Source organism: Pleurodeles waltl, chromosome 3_1, assembly GCF_031143425.1.
Source record: "Pleurodeles waltl isolate 20211129_DDA chromosome 3_1, aPleWal1.hap1.20221129, whole genome shotgun sequence".
NCBI lineage: Eukaryota > Metazoa > Chordata > Amphibia > Caudata > Salamandridae > Pleurodeles > Pleurodeles waltl.
This window is the reverse complement of record NC_090440.1, coordinates 1,279,406,301-1,279,431,057: the sequence shown is the minus strand read 5'-3', so window position 1 is coordinate 1,279,431,057 and position 24,757 is coordinate 1,279,406,301. Positions and strand designations below refer to the sequence as shown.

General features: G+C 46.6%; 1 protein-coding gene across 3 annotated transcripts in view; it reads right to left on the bottom strand.

Annotated features, from left to right (window-relative positions):
* PTPN4 (protein tyrosine phosphatase non-receptor type 4) overlaps nucleotides 1-24,757 on the bottom strand; it is a 975,501-nt gene that overhangs the window by 766,765 nt on the left and 183,979 nt on the right. For all 3 annotated transcript variants that reach the window (XM_069224613.1, XM_069224612.1, XM_069224614.1), the window contains exon 9: nucleotides 20,095-20,182. In XM_069224613.1, coding sequence (XP_069080714.1) covers nucleotides 20,095-20,182 — 88 coding nt within the window. The remainder of the gene's footprint in view (nucleotides 1-20,094; nucleotides 20,183-24,757) is intronic.

Genomic DNA, 24,757 nt, shown 5'->3' with positions numbered 1-24,757 from the left:
GAACATCCTTATACATCTCAACAGGCGTGCTTCGATCAGCTTACGTCGCTGATGATCAAACTTGCATGGGCTGATAAATAGCCATGGCTGAGTTGGCATATGAAACTGAGATCATACAGACAGGGGTAAAGTCACAGCTCAGAATTTCAAGGTATATTATTTGATAGCGCAAACACATTTTGCTTCCCACTGGTTTCCTAATTTTTGCTAGGTCCCACATAGGAGCAGGAGAGATCACTCTCAAGCCCCAATGACTTCAACAATGTGTTACTGAGAGATCCAGTCCGACTCAAAAATGAAATTCATGAAGTAAATTGTACAAAGCTCTGTTTATTTATTCCCTACACATAGCATTAGCAAGAAATCCTAAATTTGAGATCACCTTTGAACCTCTATCCTTTAAATGGCTAGCCATAGGGCATCAGCGTTCTGGGAGAGCCTTATGTAAGTAACACTTTTCGCACTGGCAGACTTCCTGGATATGGGAAGGAGATCGTCCTCGGGTGAATTCATCTATCATAAACTGATGGACAAAGTTAGGCAGGTGTTCCGCGAGTACCCTGAAGAGCCGAAAAAATAGGGACTCCTCAAAGGTGCCCACAGGGCCGCTCCCAGGAAGTTAACTGCCCTAATGTATAGCAAGGTGATGGGAGACTTAACGCTCACATTTAACATGACAAGAGGACATTCAGTTCACAAGCTGGAAACTGAAATATATGATAAATAATGGACTAACTGCTGTGAGCACACTAGGAAAGTTTCCATGAATGGGAGGCACAGACTGACTCATTATAAACTGATGCAGCAAATGTCTCACAGGCAAAATCTAATGGATGTAGTAGCACACAATGCCTAGGATGTCATACCCCAGAAACACAATTTCTTTTTACACTTAGCGTGGTACTGTCCATCGATTAGCTCTATTCGAGGAGGCTCTTTCAGGCAGTCAAAGTATAGGAGGGCTATGCCAAAAAAAGTTCTGAAAACAGAGTGAAAATTTGTGGGACAGGAATTATTGATGGAGGAACGGTAGAGTATCCATGCACGGGGACAGTGGCAGGATTCCCATACTGGCTGTTTGGGTTGCAGATTTAGCCACATCCCACATACACGCTGAAAAATATAGCAAACTGGTGCCCAGAACTTACGAACCAAGACTTCTGGGGCCCTTTACCAGTGTACTGGGCTGACAATACATCAGTCTCAAAGAATGACATGACACACATCAACATGGGCTGGGGGTAAGCTTCTACAGCTGTAGATGTGTATGCAATGTAAAGGATAACTAACAAATATATCAAGATTACGGTCTTTGGGATTCTCTCTACGAGTAAGACTGCTCAGCTCTGTAATGTTCTGTGGGAATCTCATGCAAATGTCCCGGAAAAGTTCCTTACTGGCTGGTAATGTATATTAGCTGTATGATAAAGTTTAAAAAAAAATATATCTATACAAAGATGACGGTCTTCATCAGACTTCAGTTTCCTGTTCTATTTCCATCAGGATCCATAAGAAAAGCTTTAGCAAGCCCTAAAGATAATTAAAAACTATTTGGAAGAATTGCAAACCATGGATAGCCCCCTGAAAAACAGATTCATCTTAAACTGGAGGGATGTTGAGTCCGTCCCACCAGACCTCTATGAAACTGATCTGGATTTTGATCACAGGAAAGAACAGTAGCTCAATAGTAGCAATTATAGGAGGGTACAATCTGTAAGAGTTCTTCCATACATTTGATCCTCCAAAATTTTATTGAAAAAGTTAAGGTCCAGGTTATTAAAAATCTTTTAAAGTAGGGCTATAATTTACCCAAATAGCAATTCTTTAATTAGTCAATGTACTTTGTATTTAGGGAATCTTGGGTTCCCAAATGCATTTTGAGGTAAGCAGATCTAACAAAAGGCTGCAGATGCTCCAACAAATGAACGTAAGATCTTTGGGAAAAGGAAAACAATACATGCGTAAAAGGAACATATCACAGATATGTATATTTTTTTAATTAAAAAAAAATATATATATTATTTTCAGAGAGAAAACATGTATGACAAAAAGCAAGCAATAAATTATAGTATTGAAGGATGACCTTGTTGTCCATGTAAAAACAATAACAAATGTTAATCCCCCCCTCCCCCCGGTAGGAAGCTGGCTTTAAATGCAGTGACCCAATTTAAAGGAGTGGCAGGGGCACTATGCAGGTAGTCCAGGGCGACCTTCATCGTTTTACAGGGGTAAAAGGGACAATCCCAAAATTTCTCTCTTGTGGTAGTGGTGGCAAGCAGTTAGGCTAATCAAAGGGTAGTGCTCAGCATTTGTTGAATGCTCAGAGTAAATAAATGATATGCACTCAGGAAGCAACACAAGATCAATTGGTTAGGAAACTAGTTACTTTGTTTGTATAATACAAAATCACCAGAACATTTGCAGAAAAATAAATACTTGTGCAGTTCTTAGGACGATTTGCAGGTAAGTAACACTTTTGTTGACAAATGTGTTTTTACGCTGCACAGGTTCCAGACTATTGCGCCTGTCTTACACTCCGTTCTCGGGGGTCCCCTGTAGGTAGGAGAGTGTTAGGGGTGTAAAGGTATCTACAAGACCAGCAGTTCAGGTTTATCTACCCCTGAGGATCCAGGTGTAGTGGTGTTGGCTGTGACAGGTTCCTGAAAAGTGAATGCAAGGGGGGTACTTGAGGACAAGTCCGGGAGCTCCCAACAGGGGGGCTCAGTCATTGGGCATCCTGAGAGCAGGGGTACACCACTTGAAGTCGTGGGCCCAGGCTGGGGCGCTCTGGTGCAGCTGATCCTTAGCAATGGTGCCCCTGCATCAAGGAGCAAATGGGTTCCTTGGATGACCTGCAAAAAGATAGACGAACAAGGCAACTGGACTGAGAAAGCTTTCCTCTGCGATGCGGACGTCCCTCACCGGCAGGTCTTTGGTTCTGCTGTTGGAATCCATGGTGTCCTTCAAAAAGCCTTGGTTGGTGCAAGGGGGCCAGTACAGTAGGTGTTGGTGCAGCTCAGCAGCAGATCCTTGGGTCTTCTTACTTGGTGAGGAGACAGGACTGACTTCTTGGAGCACGGGGACCTCCTCTTGGACGGCTGCTGCGTCGATGGACCACAGGGTCGGTAGGCCAGTGCACTGGACATTGCGGTTGGTGTCTACAAGAAGCAGGGGCGTGGCTCCTACACTCTAGAGGTGATACTGCCAAAGTACTAGGGTACCTGTGAGGCTTTTGGAGTCCCAATAGCTGCAGGGCGAGTCGTTATGTGGCGATTGTCGAGACAGCAGCAGGCAGGGTTTTGCGCCAAAAGTTTACCAGGCATCCGCAGCTCTCGCTCTCCCAGCTCTTCTGTATCCTCCTCTTGTTGTTGTCAGGTTAATCTGGCTTCTGGTCTTGGGGAGTCACCTAAATACAGAATTTATGGGTGTTTTTTGAGATTGTAGAGTAGTAGTCAATGGGCTATTTACTCTTGGGGGTGCCTACACCTCGTTAGGACCACTTCCTGAAGGAAGTCGGCATATCCGTATCCAAAAAGGACTAGGTCCGAACAAAACCAAGATGGTGGAACTCCTCTTCAAGTAGCCCACCTTAGGGGTGTGGTTAGCCCAGTGGTGGTCCACGCCTACTGACTAGCTAATTTTCCCACATGTCCTGGTGCCAAATGGGCAAGGGCAGGGGTGGCTACATCCAGGATGGGGGAAGCCAGGGGGTGTGCATACCAAAGGCGGCAGGGTCTTTGAACACCCTGGCCTTGGAATTCAGATCTGCAAGACATATTGTGGCACTGGGTGGTAACACCTCTCTCCAGGAGAAGGAGTTGTTTCTAACCTCAGAGCACGGGCTCTCACTTCCAGGGGTTCAGAAACAGGTCTGGTGGTGGCAGACTGGACTAAACCAGTCAGTCAGCACACCAAGAGACTACTGGGGGTCAGGGGGCACCTGTAAGGTGCCCACTGGGTGCATGTCCGAATAAATAAGCGGCTGGTATCAGCCCGGATTTATCAAGATGAGGTGCTTGATACTAAACACCATAGGGTTCGGTGGAGCCATGACGTGGCTGGGTCACTCGTGTTGACGTGTGTCCAACACATACCTTTAAATGGCTTCTGTTGGACTTTTGGCCATACGCATGGTCATCCCTAGTCTTTTTGCCTCCTTCCTCCTGGTTTTTCTGACCTCTCGCTGTTGGCTCTAGGACTCTGAGCACTTTATCACTGCTGACCAGTGCTAAAGTGCAGGTGCTCTCCCATCTAAAGTTGGTATGATTGGCTTATACCTAGTTGGCATATTTAATTTACCTATAAGTCCCTTGTACAGTGGTATCTCTATACCCAGGGCCTGTAAATTAAATACTACTAGTGGGCCTGCAGCGCTGCTTGCGCCACCCACTGAAGTAGACTTTCAAACCTGTCTCAGGCCTACTAGCGCAGGGCCTGTGTGCGCAGTTTTCTGCCACAGGGACCTGGCATCTAAATTTACTTGCCAGGCCCAGAACTCCCCTTTTACTACATGTAAGTCACCCCTAAAGTACGCCCTAGCTAGCCCTATGGGCAGGGTGCCATGTATGTAGAAAGGAAGGACATGTGCCATATTGCCTGGCCTGTCCTGGTAGTGACAAACAGCCTAACTTGGTGTCTCACTGCTGTGAGTGCTGCCTTCTCATAGGATTGCATTAGAAATGCCCTGCCTTATGTGTAAGGGGTATTGTCTGAGTTATGAGGGGTAGCGTAGGCGTGTTTGGTATGGTTGTGATGGTGATAATAAATACTGCTTACTGGTGTGGGTGTATTTTTTATTACTATCACAGAAATGCCACTTCTAGAAAGTGCGCATTTATCTGTGCTTATGATTCTGGTGTTTTGCAGCTTGACTCCAATCCACGTCTGGGCAGAGTGACAGTTGGGGCTTTGTGCATACTTTTCAGACAGCCTGTACACAGGGAGGGCGGAGGTGTCACTGAGGTGCATCTACATACTGAATAGTCTTCCTGGGCTGAGAGAAGGGAGAGGCGGGGCACACCTACATTTGTAAAGGCTGTGCCCTGGCCTCACACAATAGGGTCGTTAACCCCCCACTGATGTTTGGAGCCTGTGCTGAAAGGAGAGAGGGGGCACTCCCAGAACCAGTTGTAACTGGCTGGAACCTCCTCTCCCTATCATTGTAAAACACTGTAAAACAGGACTATAAGTACAGGGGAATTTTCCCCACAATTTGAACATTCTTGGAACTTGAAACTGGACACAGGACGCTGATGAATGGACTCACCAGGAAACCGCCATGGACTGCTGCTGCTGTGCTGACCTGTGACCTGCCTGGTCACTAGGAGGAACTGCCACCATCTGCACCCCTTGTGCTGGCCTGTAGCTGGGCCCACCAGCCCTATGCTCCTTCTTGTGTAGTTGTTCCCAGGGGCAGGGTGCCGTGGCCCCTGACCCCTGCACCGATCTTCTTTAAATATTGCCTCAGCGCTTGGGGGAATTCTTTAAATATTGCCTTAGCGCTTGGGGGAAAAGAGCTCTGGTGGATACCTGCTGCAGAAGATCACCGCCGCAACCCGGGCGTAAAGGAGGTCCTAGCGCTTTGAAAGCGCTTTTCTTTTGCGAAGGAAATCACCGCCGCAACCGGGCATTCCTTGTACTGCTGCACGTGGTGAGCGTCGTGGCCTCTAATCCCGGGAGGAAGGCAGCGGATCGCCTGGATCCTTGGATCGCCCCCCTCAAGGGTACCGGCATTGCCAGGGACCGGCTGGGCAGCTGCGGCCTCGGGGAGCTCCGTCGGGCCACACCGGAGGAATCCTGTGGGCGTGGCCCAACTGGTCGTGCCTCCCGAGCCATGGAGGCTCGGCCAGAGAAGTACCGTAATGCTCCTAGTAACGGAGCTGAGGGCCAGTGATTCCCAACGCTGGGAGACGGAGCACGGTCCCCCTTTTGTGGCCCAGTGGTGAGGGCCCGCTCCAGCCTCACCTCTCCGAAGGATTCCGCCTCGGGCAGCCTGCAGAGTGGGAAGGGAACCCCACCGAGGGCCCCGTCTCCGCCGAGCCCCCCTTTAAAGAGATCGGACGAGGAAGGAGCGAGTGAGCTCCTTCCTTAAATCTGCGGTGCTCCTAGAAGCACCATCCTGCCGGACAGCTCGCAGGACGGGAAAGGAGCCCTCACCGGAGGCCCCGATCCTGCCGAGCTCCCTATTTTCGCCGGAGATACACCCGGTATACGAGTGCTCCTCGGAGTACCGTATTTCTCCAAAGAGGAGCTCCTGCACTTCTCGTACTGGGAATTACCACCCCATGTATAAAATAAGCGCTGGTGCTTATCAGGTGGTGGTTGTGGCACTCCTAATAGGATACTACTGATAATATGGGCATCTGATAATGTTCTATGCCCTGCATAACCTCAGTGATAACGTTGTTAAGGTTCCTGGTTGGGCCTACTGGAAATGTTATGCTAACCTATCCACTTGGATGAAGTGTCTTTTCTACATATATGTGCAAATGTTCCTTCTATGGGCATAACTTGCTAATATGTTTCCCTAACTTGCCATAGATTTTCTAATGTTCCTACTATGGGCGTTTTATGATATTCTTATGACAAGTGTCCTAATGTGATAACGTGTTTCCTGACTACTGCTTATGTTGCAGAATACTGAGTAACCTGTATGTTATGTGTGACTACTGCTAGTTTGCAGAGTAACTAATGTGTAACGTTCTGACAACTGCTAAGGTAGCAGGATAGTACTGTTATGTGATGTTGGTCTGATAATTACGTTGTGTACAATACAGTATATTTTCATATAATCTGGTGTTGTGTTTCCTTTGTGGTGGGGATATTGCGTCACGTGTATGTGTGTGTTGTGCAAACGCTTTACGCATTGCCTCCGGGTTAAGCCTGACTGCTCGTGCCAAGCTACCAAGGGGGTGAGCAGGGGTTATCTTGGACGTGTAACTCCCTTGCCCTGATTAGAGTGGGTAAGTTCTGCCTGGCTGAGGTGCATACCCTAGCCAACCAGAAACCCCATTTCTAACAGCTTCCCGCTTTACTTGTAATGCTAAACAATCGGGCATCATATCTACTTGTGCAGACATGGACACCCAGTAGGTGCAATGCACCCTGCCCTAGGGCTCTTAGGTCTGACATAGGTTAACTTACATATACTTAGCTGCAGTGAAAGGGGCAGGGCACACCAAGGGTGTGCCATGTTGTGTTTGCTTCTGGCTTGCACTAGGGCACACAGATTGCAATGGCAGGTGTGTGCTGCTTATTTTTAGGGGAGGGGGTCCTTGAGGGTGGCACAAACTGTGCTGCAGCCCTTAGGGACCCTCTCCTCTACCCAGGCCCTAGGTACCAGGGGTACCACTTACAGAGGTGAAGGAGTGTGACAATTACACACCATGTAATTTGTTTTTGGAAAAAGAGCCCTGGCACTGGGGGCCTGTCTAGCAGGAACCCAGTGCACCTCAGTTGAAAAAACTCAGTACCAATGGCAAAAAGTGGGGGTGCCCATTACAAAAGGGGCATTTCCTACCCTGCACCACCCCACAATTACTCCCTCCCTCGCCCCCTCCCACAGACATTTTGGTTGCACATTGTTTGGATAATATGAAAGATTACCAAAGTACATCCCACGCAATCTCTTGATAGTTTACACTGAGTGTCAGTAAAGCCCTCCTCTCTCCTTCGTTTTGTGAAATGATGACACTTCAAGCAAATAGTGTTCCAACCCTTTTAAAATTTACAGAATTTCCGGGGACTGCCCATACTGGCATAAGTGACCTTTTCAGCTGCCATATACATATCCATACCCATACCCATACCCATACCCCTTTCCTAACTCCTCTAGCGCTGGGTAGTCCCCAGACCTCCAGTGTTGGGCTTGGTCTCTCTTGGTGCCCACCAATCCAAGATTACACAACAAAAGTTGGGCCCTTGGAAAATCAACATCGTTTGGGATCCCCAGGAGAAAGAACTAGGAACCTAAAGGAATTGGGGTGGATAGGATCTCACCAAGCTCTCACATAATTGCCATACAGTACTCCTGTATGTGGTGACAGTCCCAGAGCACATGGAGAAAGGAGCCCTCAGTATTCTGGCACTGCAGGCAGTATGGATCCTGTGCCCTACCCATAGCATGGTGGTGGCTTCTGTCATAGTATACTCTGTGGAGTATCTTGAGTTGAACCAGTCATAGTCTGGATTTTATAGCCATCTTCCTCGGATTCATCAGGGCAACCTCCAAATCAATGTCTACCATTACTCCCACCTCCTCCATTTATTTCTACTGGAGCTTCACTAATTTATCTGGCATGCTATTGTTGGGGTTTTGTAAGTGAAGGAGGTCACCAGGTCCCCAATACATCCATCAGAAGTCACCCCTCTAGAGGAGCGTAGTCAGAGAAACTCTCACCAGGTAACCCCTGTGCCATCCCACGCATGCCTTAATTGTGCATACTTCAGAAACTGTCATGCATGGCATTGTTATGTTTAAGTAATGCAAAAGTCATGCTGTCACCATTCTCTAGCAGGTCTCCTAGCTTGAAGATCCCAATCAGTCTCATGCCTTAAAACCCCATAATTTTCAGACTTATGAAAGCCAACATCCTTCCCACAATGACGTCTCTTTCTTAGGTCTACCATACAACCCAATGGCTCTCATGACATTATCCCAGACTCTAATCGCCACCTGTGTGTCTAGGAGGAGGGACAGAGTTCCATGGCCCCACTAGAGATGATGTTAGTGACAGTAAATGGTCCACTGTAATCGTTCCAGTTGGAACATTTGGTAATCAAGAGGCGCAAAGACCCAATCATTAATGCTGATGAGGTGAGATGCCCAGTAATAGGCATGCACGTCCGGGAGGGCAGTGCCACCATTATATTGATTACGCTGTAGAGTCGTAAGCATAATCCTGGCATGTCCACCATTACAACATATCACCAATTTATACATTTTAAACAGATTTATAACATTTTCAGTATTAAAAAGGGAGTATCCTTGAAAGTAAGCTGGGTTAACAAACTAAAGGGAGGGTGTGGATTGTGGGATGGGATAGAACCCTAAGGGACTTGTATGAAGAATAAGGTATACAGCAATGAATTATAGTCAACATTACACAATGTTCAAATTGTGATCGGCAATGGCAAACTATTTTGATAACAGAGTCAACAGAAATCCACACAGAGAAGACTACAAACAAATATTTTTTTCTGGTTCTAGTAGGTTGACAGAAGCAACTCAAGTATGGATTAACCAAGATAAGCCGCAATTCACAATGTAGTGGAAATGTTGCAAAACATAAACTGTGAAAAGATATGGATCAATGGGAGAGGTAGGCTTCATGCAGCTGGACAAGACTAACAGAAAACATAAGTTTTGCTTTCCGGTGGGAACTGTAGGAGGCTGGCCTGGCTTGTAGTGGGTACCAGAGGTACTTACACCTTGTGCCAGGTCCAGTTATCCCTTATTAGTGTAGAGGAGGTGTTTCTAGCAGCTTAGGCTGATAGAAGGTAGCTATGGCAAAGCAGCTTTGGCTGAACTAAGGAGATATGTAAAGCTCCTACTATACCACTGGTGTCATATGCACAATATCATAAGAAAACACAATACACAGATATACTATAAATAAAGGTACTTTATTTTTATGACAATATGCCAAAAGTATCTCAGTGAGTAACCTCAGTATGAGGATAAGATATATACACAAGATATATGTACACAAACCAAAATTATGCAGATAATAGCAAAAGGGCGTAATGCAAGCAATGTAAAGTTACAGCAGATTGCAATAGGAGCACATAGGTATAGGGGCAACACACACCATATACTCCAAAAGTGGAATGAGAACCACAAATGGACCCCAAACCTATGTGAGCTTGTAGAGGGTCGCTGGGACTGTAAGAAAACAGTGAGGGTTAGAAAAATAGCCTACCCCAAGACCCTGTAAGGTAGGTGTAAAGTGAACCTACTACCCCCAGAGAGCACAGAAGTCATGATAGGGGGATTCTTCAGGAAGAACAAACACCAGCAATGCAACAACAGTGGATTTCCGGACCTTAGTACCTGTAAGACAAGAGGACCAAGTCCAAGAGTCACGACAGTGTCGAGAGTGGGCAGGAGCCCAAGAAATGCCAGTTGAGAGTGCAAGGAAGCTGCCACCCGTTGGAAGAAGCTTGGTGTTCTGCAAGAACGAAGAGGACTAGGAACTTCCCCTTTGGAGGATGGATGTCTCACGTCGTGAAGAAGCTTGCAGAGGTGTTCCCACACAGAAAAACTGCAAACAAGCCTTGCTAGCTGCAAGGGTCGCGGTTAGGGTTTTTGGATGCTGCTGTGGCCCAGGAGGGACAGGGTGTCGCCACTTGGATGAGGAGACAGAGGGGGCGCCCAGCAAGTCAGGGAGCCCTCACAGAAGCAGGCAGCACCTGCAGAAGTACCTGAACAGGCACTTAGAAGAAAAGTGAACCGGAGTCCACCCAAAGTCACAAAAGGGAGTCCCACGACGCCGGAGGACAACTCAGGAGGTTGTGCACTGCAGGTTAAAATGTCGTGGACCCAAACTTGCCTGTGCACGAAGGAAATCCTGGAAGAGTGCACAGGAGCCGGAGCAGCTGCAAATCAAGCGTTACCAAGCAATGCAGTCTAGCGTGGGGAGGCAAGGACTTACCTCCACCAAACTTGGACTGAAGAGTCACTGGACTGTGGGAGTCACTTGGACAGAGTTGCTGAGTTCCAGGGACCACGCTCGTCGTGCTGACAGGGGACCCAGAGGACCAGTGATGCAGTCTTTTGTTGCCTGCGGTTGCAAGGAGAAGATTCCGTTGACCCACGGGAGATTTCTTCAGAGCTCCTGGTGCAGAGAGGAGGCAGGCTACCCCCAGAGCATGCACCACCTGGAAACAGTTGAGAAAGCCGGCAGGATGAAGCGATACAAGGTTGCTAGTAGTCGTCTTGCTACTTTGTTGCGGTTTAGCAGGCCTCCTGAGCAGTCAGCGGTCGATCCTTTGGTAGAAGGTGAAGAGGGAGATGCAGAGGAACTCTGGTGAGCTCTTGCATTCGTTATCTGGTGAGATACCCAAAGCAGAGACCCTAAATAGCCAGAAAAGGAGGTTTGGCTACCTAGGAAGGAGGATTGGCTACCAAGAGAGGTAAGAGCCTATCAGAAGGAGCCTCTGATGTCACCTGCTGGCACTGGCCACTCAGAACAGTCCAGTGTGCCACAAACACCTCTGTTTCCATGATGGCAGAGGTCTGGGACACACTGGAGGAGCTCTGGGCACCTCCCCTGGGAGGTGCAGGTCAGAGGAGTGGCAACTCCCCTTTCCTTTGTCCAGTTTCACGCCAGAGCAGGGCTGGGGGATCCCTGAACCGGTGTAGGCTGGCTTATGCAGAGATGGGCACAATCTGTGCCCATCAAAGCATTTCCAGAGGCTGGGGGAGGCTACTCCTCCCCAGCCTTCACACCTATTTCCAAAGGGAGAGGGTGTTACACCCTCTCTCAGAGGAAGTCCTTTGTTCTGCCTTCCTGTGCCAGTGCTGCCTGGACCCCAGGAAGGCAGAAACCTGGTTGAGGGGTTGGAGGCAGCAGCAGCTGCAGTGGAGACCCCGGAAAGTCAGTTTGGCATTACCCGGGTTCTGTGCTAGAGACCCGGGGGATCATGGAATTGTCCCCTCAATGCCAGAATGGCATTGGGGTGACAATTCCATGATCTTAGACATGTTACATGGCCATGTTCGGAGTTACCATTGTGACGCTGTACAGAGGTGGTGACCTATGTAGAGTGCACACGTGTAATGGTGTCCCCACACTCACAAAGTCCGGGGAATTTGCCCTGAACGATGTGGGGGCACCTTGGCTAGTGCCAGGGTGCCCACACACTAAGTAACTTTGCACCCAACCTTCACCAGGTGAAGGTTAGAAATATAGGTGACTTTTAAGTTACTTAAGTGCAGTGGTAAATGGCTGTGAAATAACGTGGACGTTATTTCCCTCAGGCTGCACTGGCAGGCCTGTGTAAGAATTGTCAGAGCTCCCTATGGGTGGCAAAAGAAATGCTGCAGCCCATAGGGATCTCCTGGAACCCCAATACCCTGGGTACTTCAGTACAATATACTAGGGAATTATATGGGTGTACCAGTATGCCAATGTGAATTGGTAAATTTAGTCACTAGCCTGTTAGTGACAAATTTGGAAAGCAGAGAGAGCATAACCACTGAGGTTCTGGTTAGCAGAGCCTCAGTGAGACAGTTAGGCATCGCACCGGGACCACATACAGGGCATATACTTATGAGTTTTGGGGCCCTGCCTGGCAGGGTCCCAGTGACACATACACTAAAACAACATATATACAGTGAAATATGGGGGTAACATGCCAGGCAAGATGGTACTTTCCTACAGGAACCCCCCCATGTCAAAGGACAGAAAGAAAACTAGAACAAGGTAAAGAGACCACTTGACATCTTCGTGTTATATATGAAAATCTTGAGCTATAGTCACTAAGATACACTTTTCTTTCTGATAGACAACATTGTATTGTCCACCGTATTAAAGCAGATGTGAGACCTAACATAAAAAAGGTTATGCTCATCATGTGAAAATCGTCAACTGCCACAATAAGTACTGATACTGCCCTTGGGCTGGGTGGAACTTAAACTCCACACCTTCATCAGCACCTTCCAACTATTAGTAGGTAGTTGTCAAGAGGTTTTGCTCCTGGAAGGAGTATACTGTCCAACAATTAAAATTATTTGTAGGATTTTTTTCAAGCAAAGGGAAGACTGCTTTCCTAAACAGAGCAGTTGCCAGCTCAATTGACAAAGGCTGTCAGAGGTACAAGACTTAGGGGGTCATTCTGACCTTGGCGGACGGCGGCGGCCGTCCGCCAAGGTACCGCCGTCAGAACACCGCACCGCGGTCGAAAGACCGCGGCGGTGATTCTGACATTTGCCCTGGGCTGGCGGGCGGCCGCCAAAAGACCGCCCGCCAGCCCAGGGCAAATCAACCTTCCCACTAGGATGCCGGCTCAGAATTGAGCCGGCGGAGTGGGAAGGTGCGACGGGTGCAGTTGCACCCGTCGCGTATTTCAGTGTCTGCTGGGCAGACACTGAAATACTTTTTGGGGCCCCCAGGGGCCCCGCGGCACCCCCTACCGCCATCCTGTTCATGGCGGGAGAGCCGCCATGAACAGGATGGCGGTAGGGGGTGTCAGAATCCCCATGGCATGGAGGATTCAGGCGGGCAGCGGAAAGTCGGCGGTACACCGCCGACTTTCCGTTTCTGGCCGCGGCTGAACCGCCGCGGTCAGAATGCCCAGCGGTGCACCGCCAGCCTGTTGGCGGTGCTACCGCCGACCTCCGCCATGGCGGTAATTACCGCCATGGTCAGAATGACCACCTTAGTCACTTCTTTCAGCTACTTGGTGGCAAATTATGCAAAGAGTAGCCAGGACACAGTGACTTCTCAACCTGACTTTCTAATTTGTTCACCCTAATGGTTGTCAGCCTCTGACCCCTCTTGCATGACGGCAGTAATGAAAAAGCTACTTTCTAGACCTCTTTACTAATTTTAAATAACCACAATATGTTGTTGTTCCTCTTTTTGCCTGCTCCTTTCTACCCACAAGATGTCACCACCTACTGCAGCTAACAGAGCTGAAAGGTTTAAAATTCCCAACACCATGGATACACCTGTTAGGTTTCACAGGACTGCTTAAAACACTGGGTACTATAAAAGCCATAATACATTATCTAAATGTATTTGATAAATGTATTTGATAAATGTATTTGATAAATGTATTTGATAAATGTATTTGATAAATGTATTTGATAAATGTATTTGATAAATGTATTTGATAAATAGATTGAAGTTTGCAGGGCTCTGGCGTAAGAAAATATAGTGGGATTGATGCAAGAAACACCAACTTAGATTCACCTGAGTCTCCAGAATTCAGATATGCCCATGTTTGGTTGGGTTCCCTGGTTGCCGACTGACCCATTGGCCAAGTAGTGTGGCCACTCATTTTGGCAAGTGTGAGGAAATCGGGATTTATGGCCTGTGCTAGTCGATAAGTCAAAGCTATACCCAGCCAGAAGAATCCTAGTTGGAGGGTGCAGTGTTGTAGGAGGCTGGCCTGGTTTGTAGTGGATACCTTGGGTACTTACAACTTATACCAGGTCCAGTTATACCTTATTAGTGAAATGTAGTAGTGTTTTAGCAGCTTAGGCTGATAGAGGTAGCTATACCAGAGCAGCTTAGGCTGAACTAGGAGACATGCAAAGCTCCTGCAATACCACTCTTAGTTACACAGTACTTATACACAAGTAAAGACAATACTCGGCGTTACCAAAAATAAAGGTAGTTTATTTGGGTGACACAATGCCAAAAATATCTAAGAAGCAATACTCCTTCTGGAGGTAAGTATTATACACAATATATATATATATATATATATATATATATATATATATATGACACCAAAATAAGGTAAGTAATTAGACATTGGATAGTGCAAACAATAGGAAATGCTGTAGAATGCAATGGGGAAAATAGGTCTAGGGGCAAAACAAACCATATACTAAGAAAGTGGAATGCGAACCACGAACTCCCCTCTAGACAAGTGTAGTGTGTAGAGAATCGCTGGGAGAGTAAGAATACAGCAAAGGAAAGTAAAATATCCCACCCAGAGCCCAGGAAAGTACGAGTAAAGTACTGCAAGTTTCCTTAGGACACACTACAAGTCGTGATTAAAATTATTGAACCAAGCAAGACTGCAAACAACAAATCGTGCCAATACTCTCGCCCCAATCAAGAACCCTCCAACAGACGCACTGACAGAAAGGCCTTCTGGTTTCCCGCCTACCTTTACGATTCTTAGGAAACCTGCCGAAGACTCAAAAGAAAGTGGCGCCAAGATCAGACTTTACAACCACACAGCCTTCAAAAACACCATCTGCAGACACCACCAACTCATCCGAGATGCCAAGAGACCCACCTTCAAAGACCAAATCAACAACGCACACAGCCACAAGGAGCTCTTCAACGTTGTGAAGGAACTTTCCAATCCCAGCTCCAACACCAACAACATCCCACCATCCCAAGAACTCTGCGGCTCCCTAGCCTCTGACTTCAACCACAAGATTGCAGGCATCCACAACAGCTTCAGCACCCAGACCCCCTGGCAACCACCAACATCACAGATTCACCTTCGACAAACCTCCTGCTCTCCTGGACACCATCAACGGCAACACCACCATCGAAATCCTAAACCCCATCCACTTCGGCTCTCCATCTGACCCCTGCCCTCACCATATCCTCAACAAAGCACCTCAACTACGGAAGATAATCAACAGCTCCTACAAGTCCACCACCTTCCCAGAGAGCTGGAATCATGCCGAGATAAACACCCTCCTCAAAAACACCGAAGGCGGACCCAAAGGACCTCAAGAACTTCTGGCCTATCTCCCTGCTTCCCTTCCCAACAAAAGTCATCCAGAAGGCGGTCAACAGACAACTAACCCGCTTCCTCGAGAAGAGCTGCACCCTGGACCCTTCCCAATCCGGATTCCGCAGCAACCACAGTACCGAAACTGCCGCCATCGCCACCACCAACATCAGATCCATACTGGACAACGGCAAAACCGCGGCCCTCATCCTCCTGGACCTCCCGGCTGCGTTTGACACTGTCTGCCACTAAACCCTACGCTCACCCTTCAGCAATGCACAAATCAATGACAGAGCCCTGGACTGGGTCACCTCCTATCTCACCGGCAGAACCCAGAGAGTCCGCCTCCCCATTCCACTCAGAGGCCATCGAAATCATCTGCGGCGTACCGCAGCCCGACCCTCTTCAACGCCTACATGGCCAACCCGCTAACATTGCCTGATCCCACAACCTCATCATCTCATACGCCGACAACACCCAGCTGATTCTCTCCCTCACCATGGACTCCGCCAAGACCTACCTCCACGAAGGAATGAAGGCCATCGCCGAATGGATGAAGAGCAGCTGCCTCAAACGCAATTCGGACAAGACAGAAGTCCTCATCTTCAGCTCCACCCCCTCCGCGTGGGATGACTCCTGGTGGCCTGCCACTCTTGGAGCCGCTACGACTCCCATCGACCACGCACACAACCTAGGATTCATCTTGGACTCCTCATTATCCATGACCCAGCAAGTCACCGTCATCTCATCCTCCTTCTTCAACACCATCAGCATGCTCCAAAAGTGGATACCCACCGAAACCAGAAGAACAGTCACCCAAGCCCTTGTAAGCAGCAAACTGGATCACAGCAATGCCCTCTATGCAGGAACCACAGCCAAACTCCAGAAGAGGCTGCAACGCATCCAGAACGCCTCTACACACCTCATCCTGGACATCCCACGCCACTGCCACATCACAGACACCCTGAGAAACCTGCACTGGTACCCAGTCAACAAGAGAATCACATTCAAACTCCTCGCCCACGCAGCACTGCACACCACCGGACCAGAATACCTCAACAGACTGCTCTCCTTCTACACCCTGACCCGACATCTCTGCTCCGCCGACCTCACTGTCCAACTGTCCCACGTGTCCGCAGAATTACAACCGGCGGTAGATCATTCTCGCACCTCGCTGCCAAAATTTGTAACACTCTTCCCACCCACCTGTGCCAGACCAAAGACCTGCTTACCTTCAGGAAACTTCTCAAGACCTGGCTGTTCGAGCAGTAGCAGTATCCCCTCCACCCCCCTTCAGCACCTTGAAACCCTCACGGGTGAGTAGTGAGCTTTACAAATTCCTAATTGATTGATTGATTCCTGGACCTGAAGACCTGGAAAGGAAGGAAATCAAGTCCAGAAGTCGGAAGAAGTTCCAGGAAGGACAGGAGCCCCTGCCAATCCAGAAGAGGGTGCAAAAGAAGAGTCCCCGGTTGGATGAAGACTGCATAAATGCACCCAAGGAAGAAGTCAGTGGGTTCCTGCGTGATGCAATGGATGTCACACGAAGAGATGTTGGATGCAGGTGAGTTTTGGCGCTGGATTTATCCAACAAGCCTCGGTTCCGGCAAAGTCGAGGTTTGCTTCAAAGTGGCAGTGTCTGGACCCAGGAGGGACCTGGGGGCCTCAACTCTGTGTGAGGAGGAGGAGGATGGGGCTCTCAACACTTCAGAGAGCCCTTAGTCGACCAGACAGCACCAACTGGAGTCCCAGGACACGCGGACAAAGGAGGTGCAAAATGCGGTTGGTGCAGCACTACAAAGTAAGGTCCCACGCCGCCAGAGGTCAACTCAGCGACTTGAGCATAGCAGGATAGAGTGCTGGGGACCTGGGCCAGACGATGCACGAAGGAATTTTGCAAATGGTGCACAGAGGACTCAGGAGGTGACGACGACGCAGTGCACAGGGGTACTGTCGTACACGTGGAAGGCAAGCTCTTACCTCCTCCAAACTGGGACAGCAAGACCTTAGGACAGTCTGTGTCTTAGGGGTCCACCACCTGTGTTCCAAGGAGCACGCTTGTCGCCAGGAGAGGAGTCCAAGAGAACCGGTCGTCGTCTTAGAAGGTGACTGCAAGAGCAGGGAAGTGACTCCGTCACTCCACATGAGATTTCTTCAGTCCTTCTGGTGCAAGGTGAAGACCGGGAGTTCCCAGAGCGTGCACACTGTGGAAACTGTTGCAGGTGCTGTCTGGAGTTGAAGTTGCAGAGGAAAAGTAGCCCTTCTGGATACTTTGTTGCTCTTACAGCGGTTCCTGGAGACGTCCGTGGTCGATACGAGGTCAGAGGATGAAGTAGTAGTTGCAGAGGATTCCTGCTGGAAACTTGCAAGTAGAATCTGAAGAGAAACCCACAGGAGAGACTCTAAATAGCCCTTAGAGGGTGATTGGCTACCTTATCAGGTATGGACCTATTAGGAGGGGTCTCTGACGTCACCTGTTGACACTGGCCACTGAGAGGTCTCCAGAGTGTCCCCACACCTTGGAAAACAAGATGGCTGAAGTCTGGAGGAGCTCTGGGCACCACACCTGGGGTGCTGATGGACAGGGGAGTGGTCATGCCCCTTTCCTTTGTCCAGTTTTGCGCCAGAGCAGGGACTGGGGGTCCCTGAACCGGTGTAGACTGGCTTATGCAAGGAGGGCACCATCTGTGCCCTTCAAAGCATTTCCTGGGGCTCCGGGAGGCTACCCCTCCCCAGCATGTTACGCCTATTTCCAAAAGGAGAAGGTGTAACACCTTTCTCCCAAAGGAAATGCTTTGTTCTGCCTTCCTGGGACTGAGCTACCCAGCCCCCAGGAGGGCAGAACCCTGTCTGTGAGGTGGCAGCAGTTGTAGCTGCAGTGCAAGCCTCAGAGAGCTGGTTTGCCAGTACTGGGGGTCCATGGTGGAGCCCCCAAGATGCAGGGAATTGGCTCCCCAATACCAGATTTGGAATGGGGGGAAGATTCCATGCTCTTGGACACCTTACATGGCCATATTAGGGGTTACCATTGTGAAGCTATATGTAGGTATTGGCCTATTGTAGTGCACACGTGTAATGGCGTCCCCGCACTCACAAAGTCCGGGGAATTGGCCCTGGACAGAGTGTGGGGGCACCTTTGCTAGTGCAAGGGTTCCCTCACACTTAGTAACTTTGCACCTAGCCTTGAGTAAATGAAGGTTGGACATATAGGTGACTTATAAGTTACTTAAGTGCAGTGAAAATGGCTGTGAAATAATGTGTGCACTATTTCAAGCAGGCTGCAGTAACAGTCCTGTGAAAGGGTTTGGCTGAGCTCCTTATGGGTGGCAAAAGAAATGCTGCAGTCCATAAGGATCTCTTGGAACCCCAATGCCCCGGGTACCTAGGTACCAAACACTAGGGACTTATAAAGGGGGGTCCCAGTGTGCCAATTGAAATTGGTAAATTAATTCACTAGCCTATAGTGACAAATTTAAAAGCAGAGCGAGCATAAGCACTGAGGTTCTGATTAGCAGAGCCTCAGTGACACAGTTAAACACTAGTCACAACACACACATTAGGCCACAAACTATGAGCACTGGGGTCCTGACCAGCAGGATCCCAGTGAAACAAGCAAAAACATACCGACATACAGGTAGAAATGGGGGTAAGATGCCAAGAAAGATGGTACTTTCCTGCAAGTGTGTGTTAGCAGGAAGAAAGACTTGTCTATTTTTTGTAGGGTGGAGTGAAGGGGTAAGGTCGGATATGCCTGGGCAAACCGCACTAACCCGTTTAAAATATTCCTTCTTTTCTATAGGGCATTTAGAACACCCCTCATGAGGGGAGTGCAGATTAGGGGTAAAACTCACAATGTGCCCCTAGGTGGGACAGAAAGACTTCCATTGCCCTTAAGGGGTGGGGGTCAGGCTAAATGCCTGTTCAGGCGGCTCTCATCCCTTTTCTGGTTCTGAAAAACTTTCCTGGCTCTAACTGACTCTGTCCCCCAGGCAACAGTAAGACTTTTGGGGAGAGGATGGTGGAGAGGAACCCTTGTTATTGTCATGGGGAGCGACTCTGTCCTACTCAAACATCTTTTCTGGTGTTTAGCGGGTGGAATGTTGCTGGAGGACTAAAGGTTTCACGTAGGCATAGCCTGGTGCAGTACCGGTTCTTAATCTAGTTTTGTAACTAATATCCTAGCAGACGAGAAGATTTGAAATTGATGTACATGGCATCAACAGGCAGCAGAGTGTCTAACTGAACAATGCTTATTCACTGTGGTCTTAAATGTGCTGTCAGACGGATCACATGAATGCATGTATATATATGTATGTTGGACACTATAGATTACTAGTGAAGGTATGAGCACAAATTACGTTCCTTATTAAAATGTACTGACAGATTGTTTCTGTATTACTTTGTATGCAGATCAATTTCTCTTATGTGACTTTGATTGGACTGGTGCATTTAATTATGTTATGCCTTCCGTAACTAATTCGGTGCAAATTCCGTAAAGAGTAATTTAGGAGACTCCTTGCTATGGTGCTATATATGAGACTGTCATGACAGATTCTTAATTATATTCACATTTAAAGCAGATGTGGTAAACAATATAAAATCTGATTATTTACTTAAAAAATATATATTTTAAAAGACTGAAAATATTACTTTTTGACAGAACCTTACCCTTGCATAGTGCAATTCAACTCCATATAGCTCTAAAGTTCGTGCTGTACTGAGATACCTGAATTCAGCTTCCGCTGGAGATAGGCCCCTGTAACACAAGCAGCAGAATTAAAGATTAACCGAACGAAAATGAACCTTGGAGTTTTTCCTGTGTGAATCTTACAAAAACTATGTTCAATCTGTTGTCTACTAATTCATACCGTGTTTTAAAAAAAATTAAACGGAGTACAATTTGTGTTATTACAGAAATGTCAAATTTGATTCTATTAGAAAATTCAATATGCCTAAGTTTCTGTGAAAGGTGAAGACTGATCATATAACACTGCAAACATTAATAAGACCGAATAAGTCAAAAAGCGCTTTTGATGAACCTCACTTTTCACAAAATTATGAATTTATCCTTCACCTGCATAAATGCAAGTTTTCATCCTAGACTGCCTCAAAAGCTAAATATTTGTTATCTTCAGAAATGGCCTACATGTGAAAAAGAATAACACAAAGTGTCATCTTACCACTCAACACCCAGTTACCTCAAACCATACTGATCTTTTTCCACCTAATGAGAAGACGACTCCTAATAGAAAGCTGCACGTGAAGCAGCCAATGTGAATCACACAAATCCTAGTCCTATATTAGACAAAAAACATTGACAAATTCACAACATTACTGGTCAGATAACAGGATAGGTGATAAGCTTAGGAATACAGTTTTGCAAGAAAGTTTAATATTTCTTTCTTTCACACTTATCTCTACTGGTTTCACACAAAAAAAACCTTACATACCAAACAATGTCACTGAAGAGGTTTAAGAGCATCAGTGATATTTCACAGAAATTACATATGTTGGGAAACACAGGAGGTCACATCTAAAGGGATCTGAAAATCCAACAGCACCATTATAGACAATGCTGCTGACTCATTTGTATAATTTCATCCACTGCCAAAGAACAGAAGATTGATGTCTGATCTTCTATCGAGAAACAGTCCTTTCTGGAAAGGAATAAATGTAAGTATTTTGAGGTTCAGCTATATCACATACCAACGGGCAAATATTTGAAAGGCAATGGCAGAGCTGAGAAAACTGAATACTGGCAGGCTGTCCAAAATGATTGCAACCATGCCTAATATATTAAATCACCACTATACCAATAAGTCTCTCACTAGGGTTGTTTCAAAAACTGCAATCACTGTTGCCCTTCAATTGGTGTTACAGGTAGAGACAGGCTAGGACTGGACAGAGAACAACCACTGCTAAACAAAGGGGGTCTAAGTGCACCTGATTTGGAGCTCTCTTACATTGCAGTTCAACTACAATGGGTAACCAAATAACACTATAGAAGCAGATTACCTGCAGAACGAAATCTGCCCAGCAATACTGGTTGAGGTAGTTTAGGAAAATGCGAGGAGAAGCTCACTCTAGTGCTGGTATAGACAACAACATATTGTTAGAAATACTACTCGAAACTAGTTGGAATGCACTAGCATATACAACGGAGCTGCTCCTATAGTATCTTTCCTGATTTTGCAGGATAGAAAAACAAATGGATACAAGTTAATGGTCAAGAGCAGGTCTAGGTTGGGTAAGTGATTTATATGTCTCAAATGTCATACTCAGTTTCTTAGAAGCTAGGGAATAATTCAAAAAGTATCCAGACCAATTCCTAGCATTTGAGAGAGAGAGTAGTAAGGGCAGCTAAAGAAACTTGGAACTAGGAGAACAACCCCAAAGTACTCAATCTTCTAAAAAGAGTAATAACACATGCCCTGGGTCAGAGAAATCACCTTCTAGCACGCACAGTGAAAATACTATAGACAGGACTCTTGAGGTGAGTTTTAAACGATAATACAGTATCATGTTTGAGCTGATAGACTAGAAAGTAAGGAATACAATATGAAAGTATCATGTAACACCTGATGAAAACTAATCCAGTCCTACTTGGTTCCCCATGCCTACTTAGCCCCAAGAAAGTTCAAAAAGATGAACACAATAATGAAGGACAAATGTCCCAAGTGTAAAAGTCCGGAGGCTGGGCTTTTACACATAGTTAGGGACTGCTCAAGTCTTTAGCAGTAGTGGATGGATAACAATCACTAAACCGTTAGGGGAAAAAACTGGGCTGCAACCCAAATACATGCATGTTGGGCCTCATGCTAAAAGCTATAAAGACTAAATAAGAATGTAAAACTGATTAAACTTATTTAAAGCAAAACCATGTATTGCTACGTCATCAAATATTGCCACCGAGCCTAACAAAAATGTACGGTTAAAAGAAACGTGAAGGTGGGCTTAGGTATAAAGCATGGTGAAGAGGTAGATGACTATGCTATCAATAGTGGACTCTGGCTGTTGGAACCTGAGCGATTACTTGAGTAAAGACCCCTGTACGTACCGTCTATGAGGTTATTAGCCATGATTATCCTGAGAAGAACAGAAATTTGGACTACTCATGGCTCACCCTATCAATGATTGGCATGAACCATCTGAATGACATTAGGACCAATTCTTTTCCACCTCAAAAATGTTCTACATACTGTAGAATGATAAAGATAGGCCACAGTGAGTCACTGCATATATACTACTACTACATTTTTTAAAATACAATCACGGCTTGTTGTCTCTTGTTCGAACCACGTGAAATATGTACTAGAATATTTGAAGACCCAAGAAACAGCTTTTACAATTACATTGTGTATTGCTGTATGATCCTGCAATAAAATGGTTTAACAAAAGATATCAGCACCTTCTGTGACAAATTATACAATTTATAAAGCTATCAATAATGCTCTGGACAGAGAGGACAGTAAAGTGGTGTAGTAACCTGACTTGAAAGCAAATATTACATTTCAAGAGCCTTTGCTCCTTCCCAAGATTCATTTGAAACCTAGTTTTGAATTGCAAGAATCATATGCAGGCCGGAGTTGACACAGTTAAGGTTCTCTGAACTGCTTTATGAGAAAAACGCTGCTTAACCTATGCGCTGCTGTTCATAGCATGTAGTGCTGTAGATTTACATACTTAGCGTATCTCTGCAATCTAGTGTTGGGCTTAGATGGTCCAAAGTTGTTTTTCTTCAAAGATGCTTTGAGTCCAGAGATATGTTGTGACGCCTCCTTTGGTGTACACTGCCGTTGGGCACTGAATGCATGTTAGATTGATTTTGCACAGTGCGTGAAAGTATGTGTGAATTGTCAATGTAGGTATGGTGTATGAAGGGCAATGTGCAGTGAAATGCAGAAAACAAGAGATGTCCAAAAACAACATAGGCTTCTGAGAATAGTCTATGGAGGGCTAGATGGTGTTAACAGGGTAGAATGTCCACACAGGAGCCCTCGGTAAAGGTATGTTGTGTTGACCAAGTGGCTGTCTTGCAAACATGTGCTAGTTGGATGCTTCCTAAAAAGACCAAAGATACTCCTTTCTAATGAGCGGAGTATGCCATAGGGGAACAAGGTAGGACACTCTGCTTTTTGGGAGTAGGTTTGGATATCTTTGACTATCCACATAGCTATGCCGGCTTTGGAGATGGGATGCCCTCAGTGAGGCTTTACAAAGGCAACAAATAGCAAATCAGATTTATGGAAAGACTTGGTCCTGTCAATGTAGTACATAAGAGTTCTTTTGGCATTTAACATGTGCAGTGCTCTTTTGGCAACCGAATCGAGTCCCAGGAAAAAGACTAGGAGCTTTAAGTTTGATGAAAGTGGAAACTTGATACCACCTAAACGAGGAACTTAGAATTAGTTTTAAGAATGACCCTGTCCTTGTAGACTTGAATGAAGGTCTATTGTAGGTTGAGCGCTTGCAATTCGCTAATGTATCCGAGTGAGTTAATGGCTACCAGGAAGGCCACCTTCCACATGAAGAAATGAAGGGGGTATGAGTGCAGAGGTTTAGAGTGTAGTGCCGGAAGCCTTGTGAGGACTTAATGAGATTCCACACAGGAGCAGAAAGCACACTACGGTGTTTAACCTTCTTGAGACCCTCCATGAAAACCTTAAAACCTGATATACTGAAGAGGGATAAATGTTTCCTATTTTGCGTGTACGTTGAGACTGTAGCTAAGTGTAAGCAAATGGAGGTGTAGGTAATGCCTTCTAGTTGGAGATGCAAGAGGTAGCCAATGAAGTCCAGGATAGCAGGCTTTAGAGTGTCCAGGGTATTGGAAATACAGTGGTGAATGAATATTTTCCATTTCCCAGCATATCAGGCTCAAATGTCTCCCTTAAGATGAACGTACATTTGTGTGGAAGACTGAAATGCCCAAATTCTAGCACCACAAAAGCCAAATGTCAAGGTTGAGCTGATCGGGGTCAAGATGCCCAACAAGACCCTATCTGTACGAGAAGCTCCAGCCTGAGCGGGATTCTCTCGTTATGGCTAATGGAGATCTTACCAGGAGTGGAGAAGAACAGTTTCTTACCTGTTCTCCCTTGTAAGGGAATTTCCACAATAACTCATAAGCACTGAATAGTCCCTCCACGTGCAGGGACCACGGAGCACTTCTTTAAAATATATCTATTTAAGTGAAGATTTTCACTTTTCTTCATGAAGGCCTGTAAAGACACTTAAGAGACAGATAATGCAGCCTATATACAGAGGCTACCCTGGCCGAAGTCTCATGAAGTAAAAAAGGGGCCAGTACATTATAACATGAGATTAATTT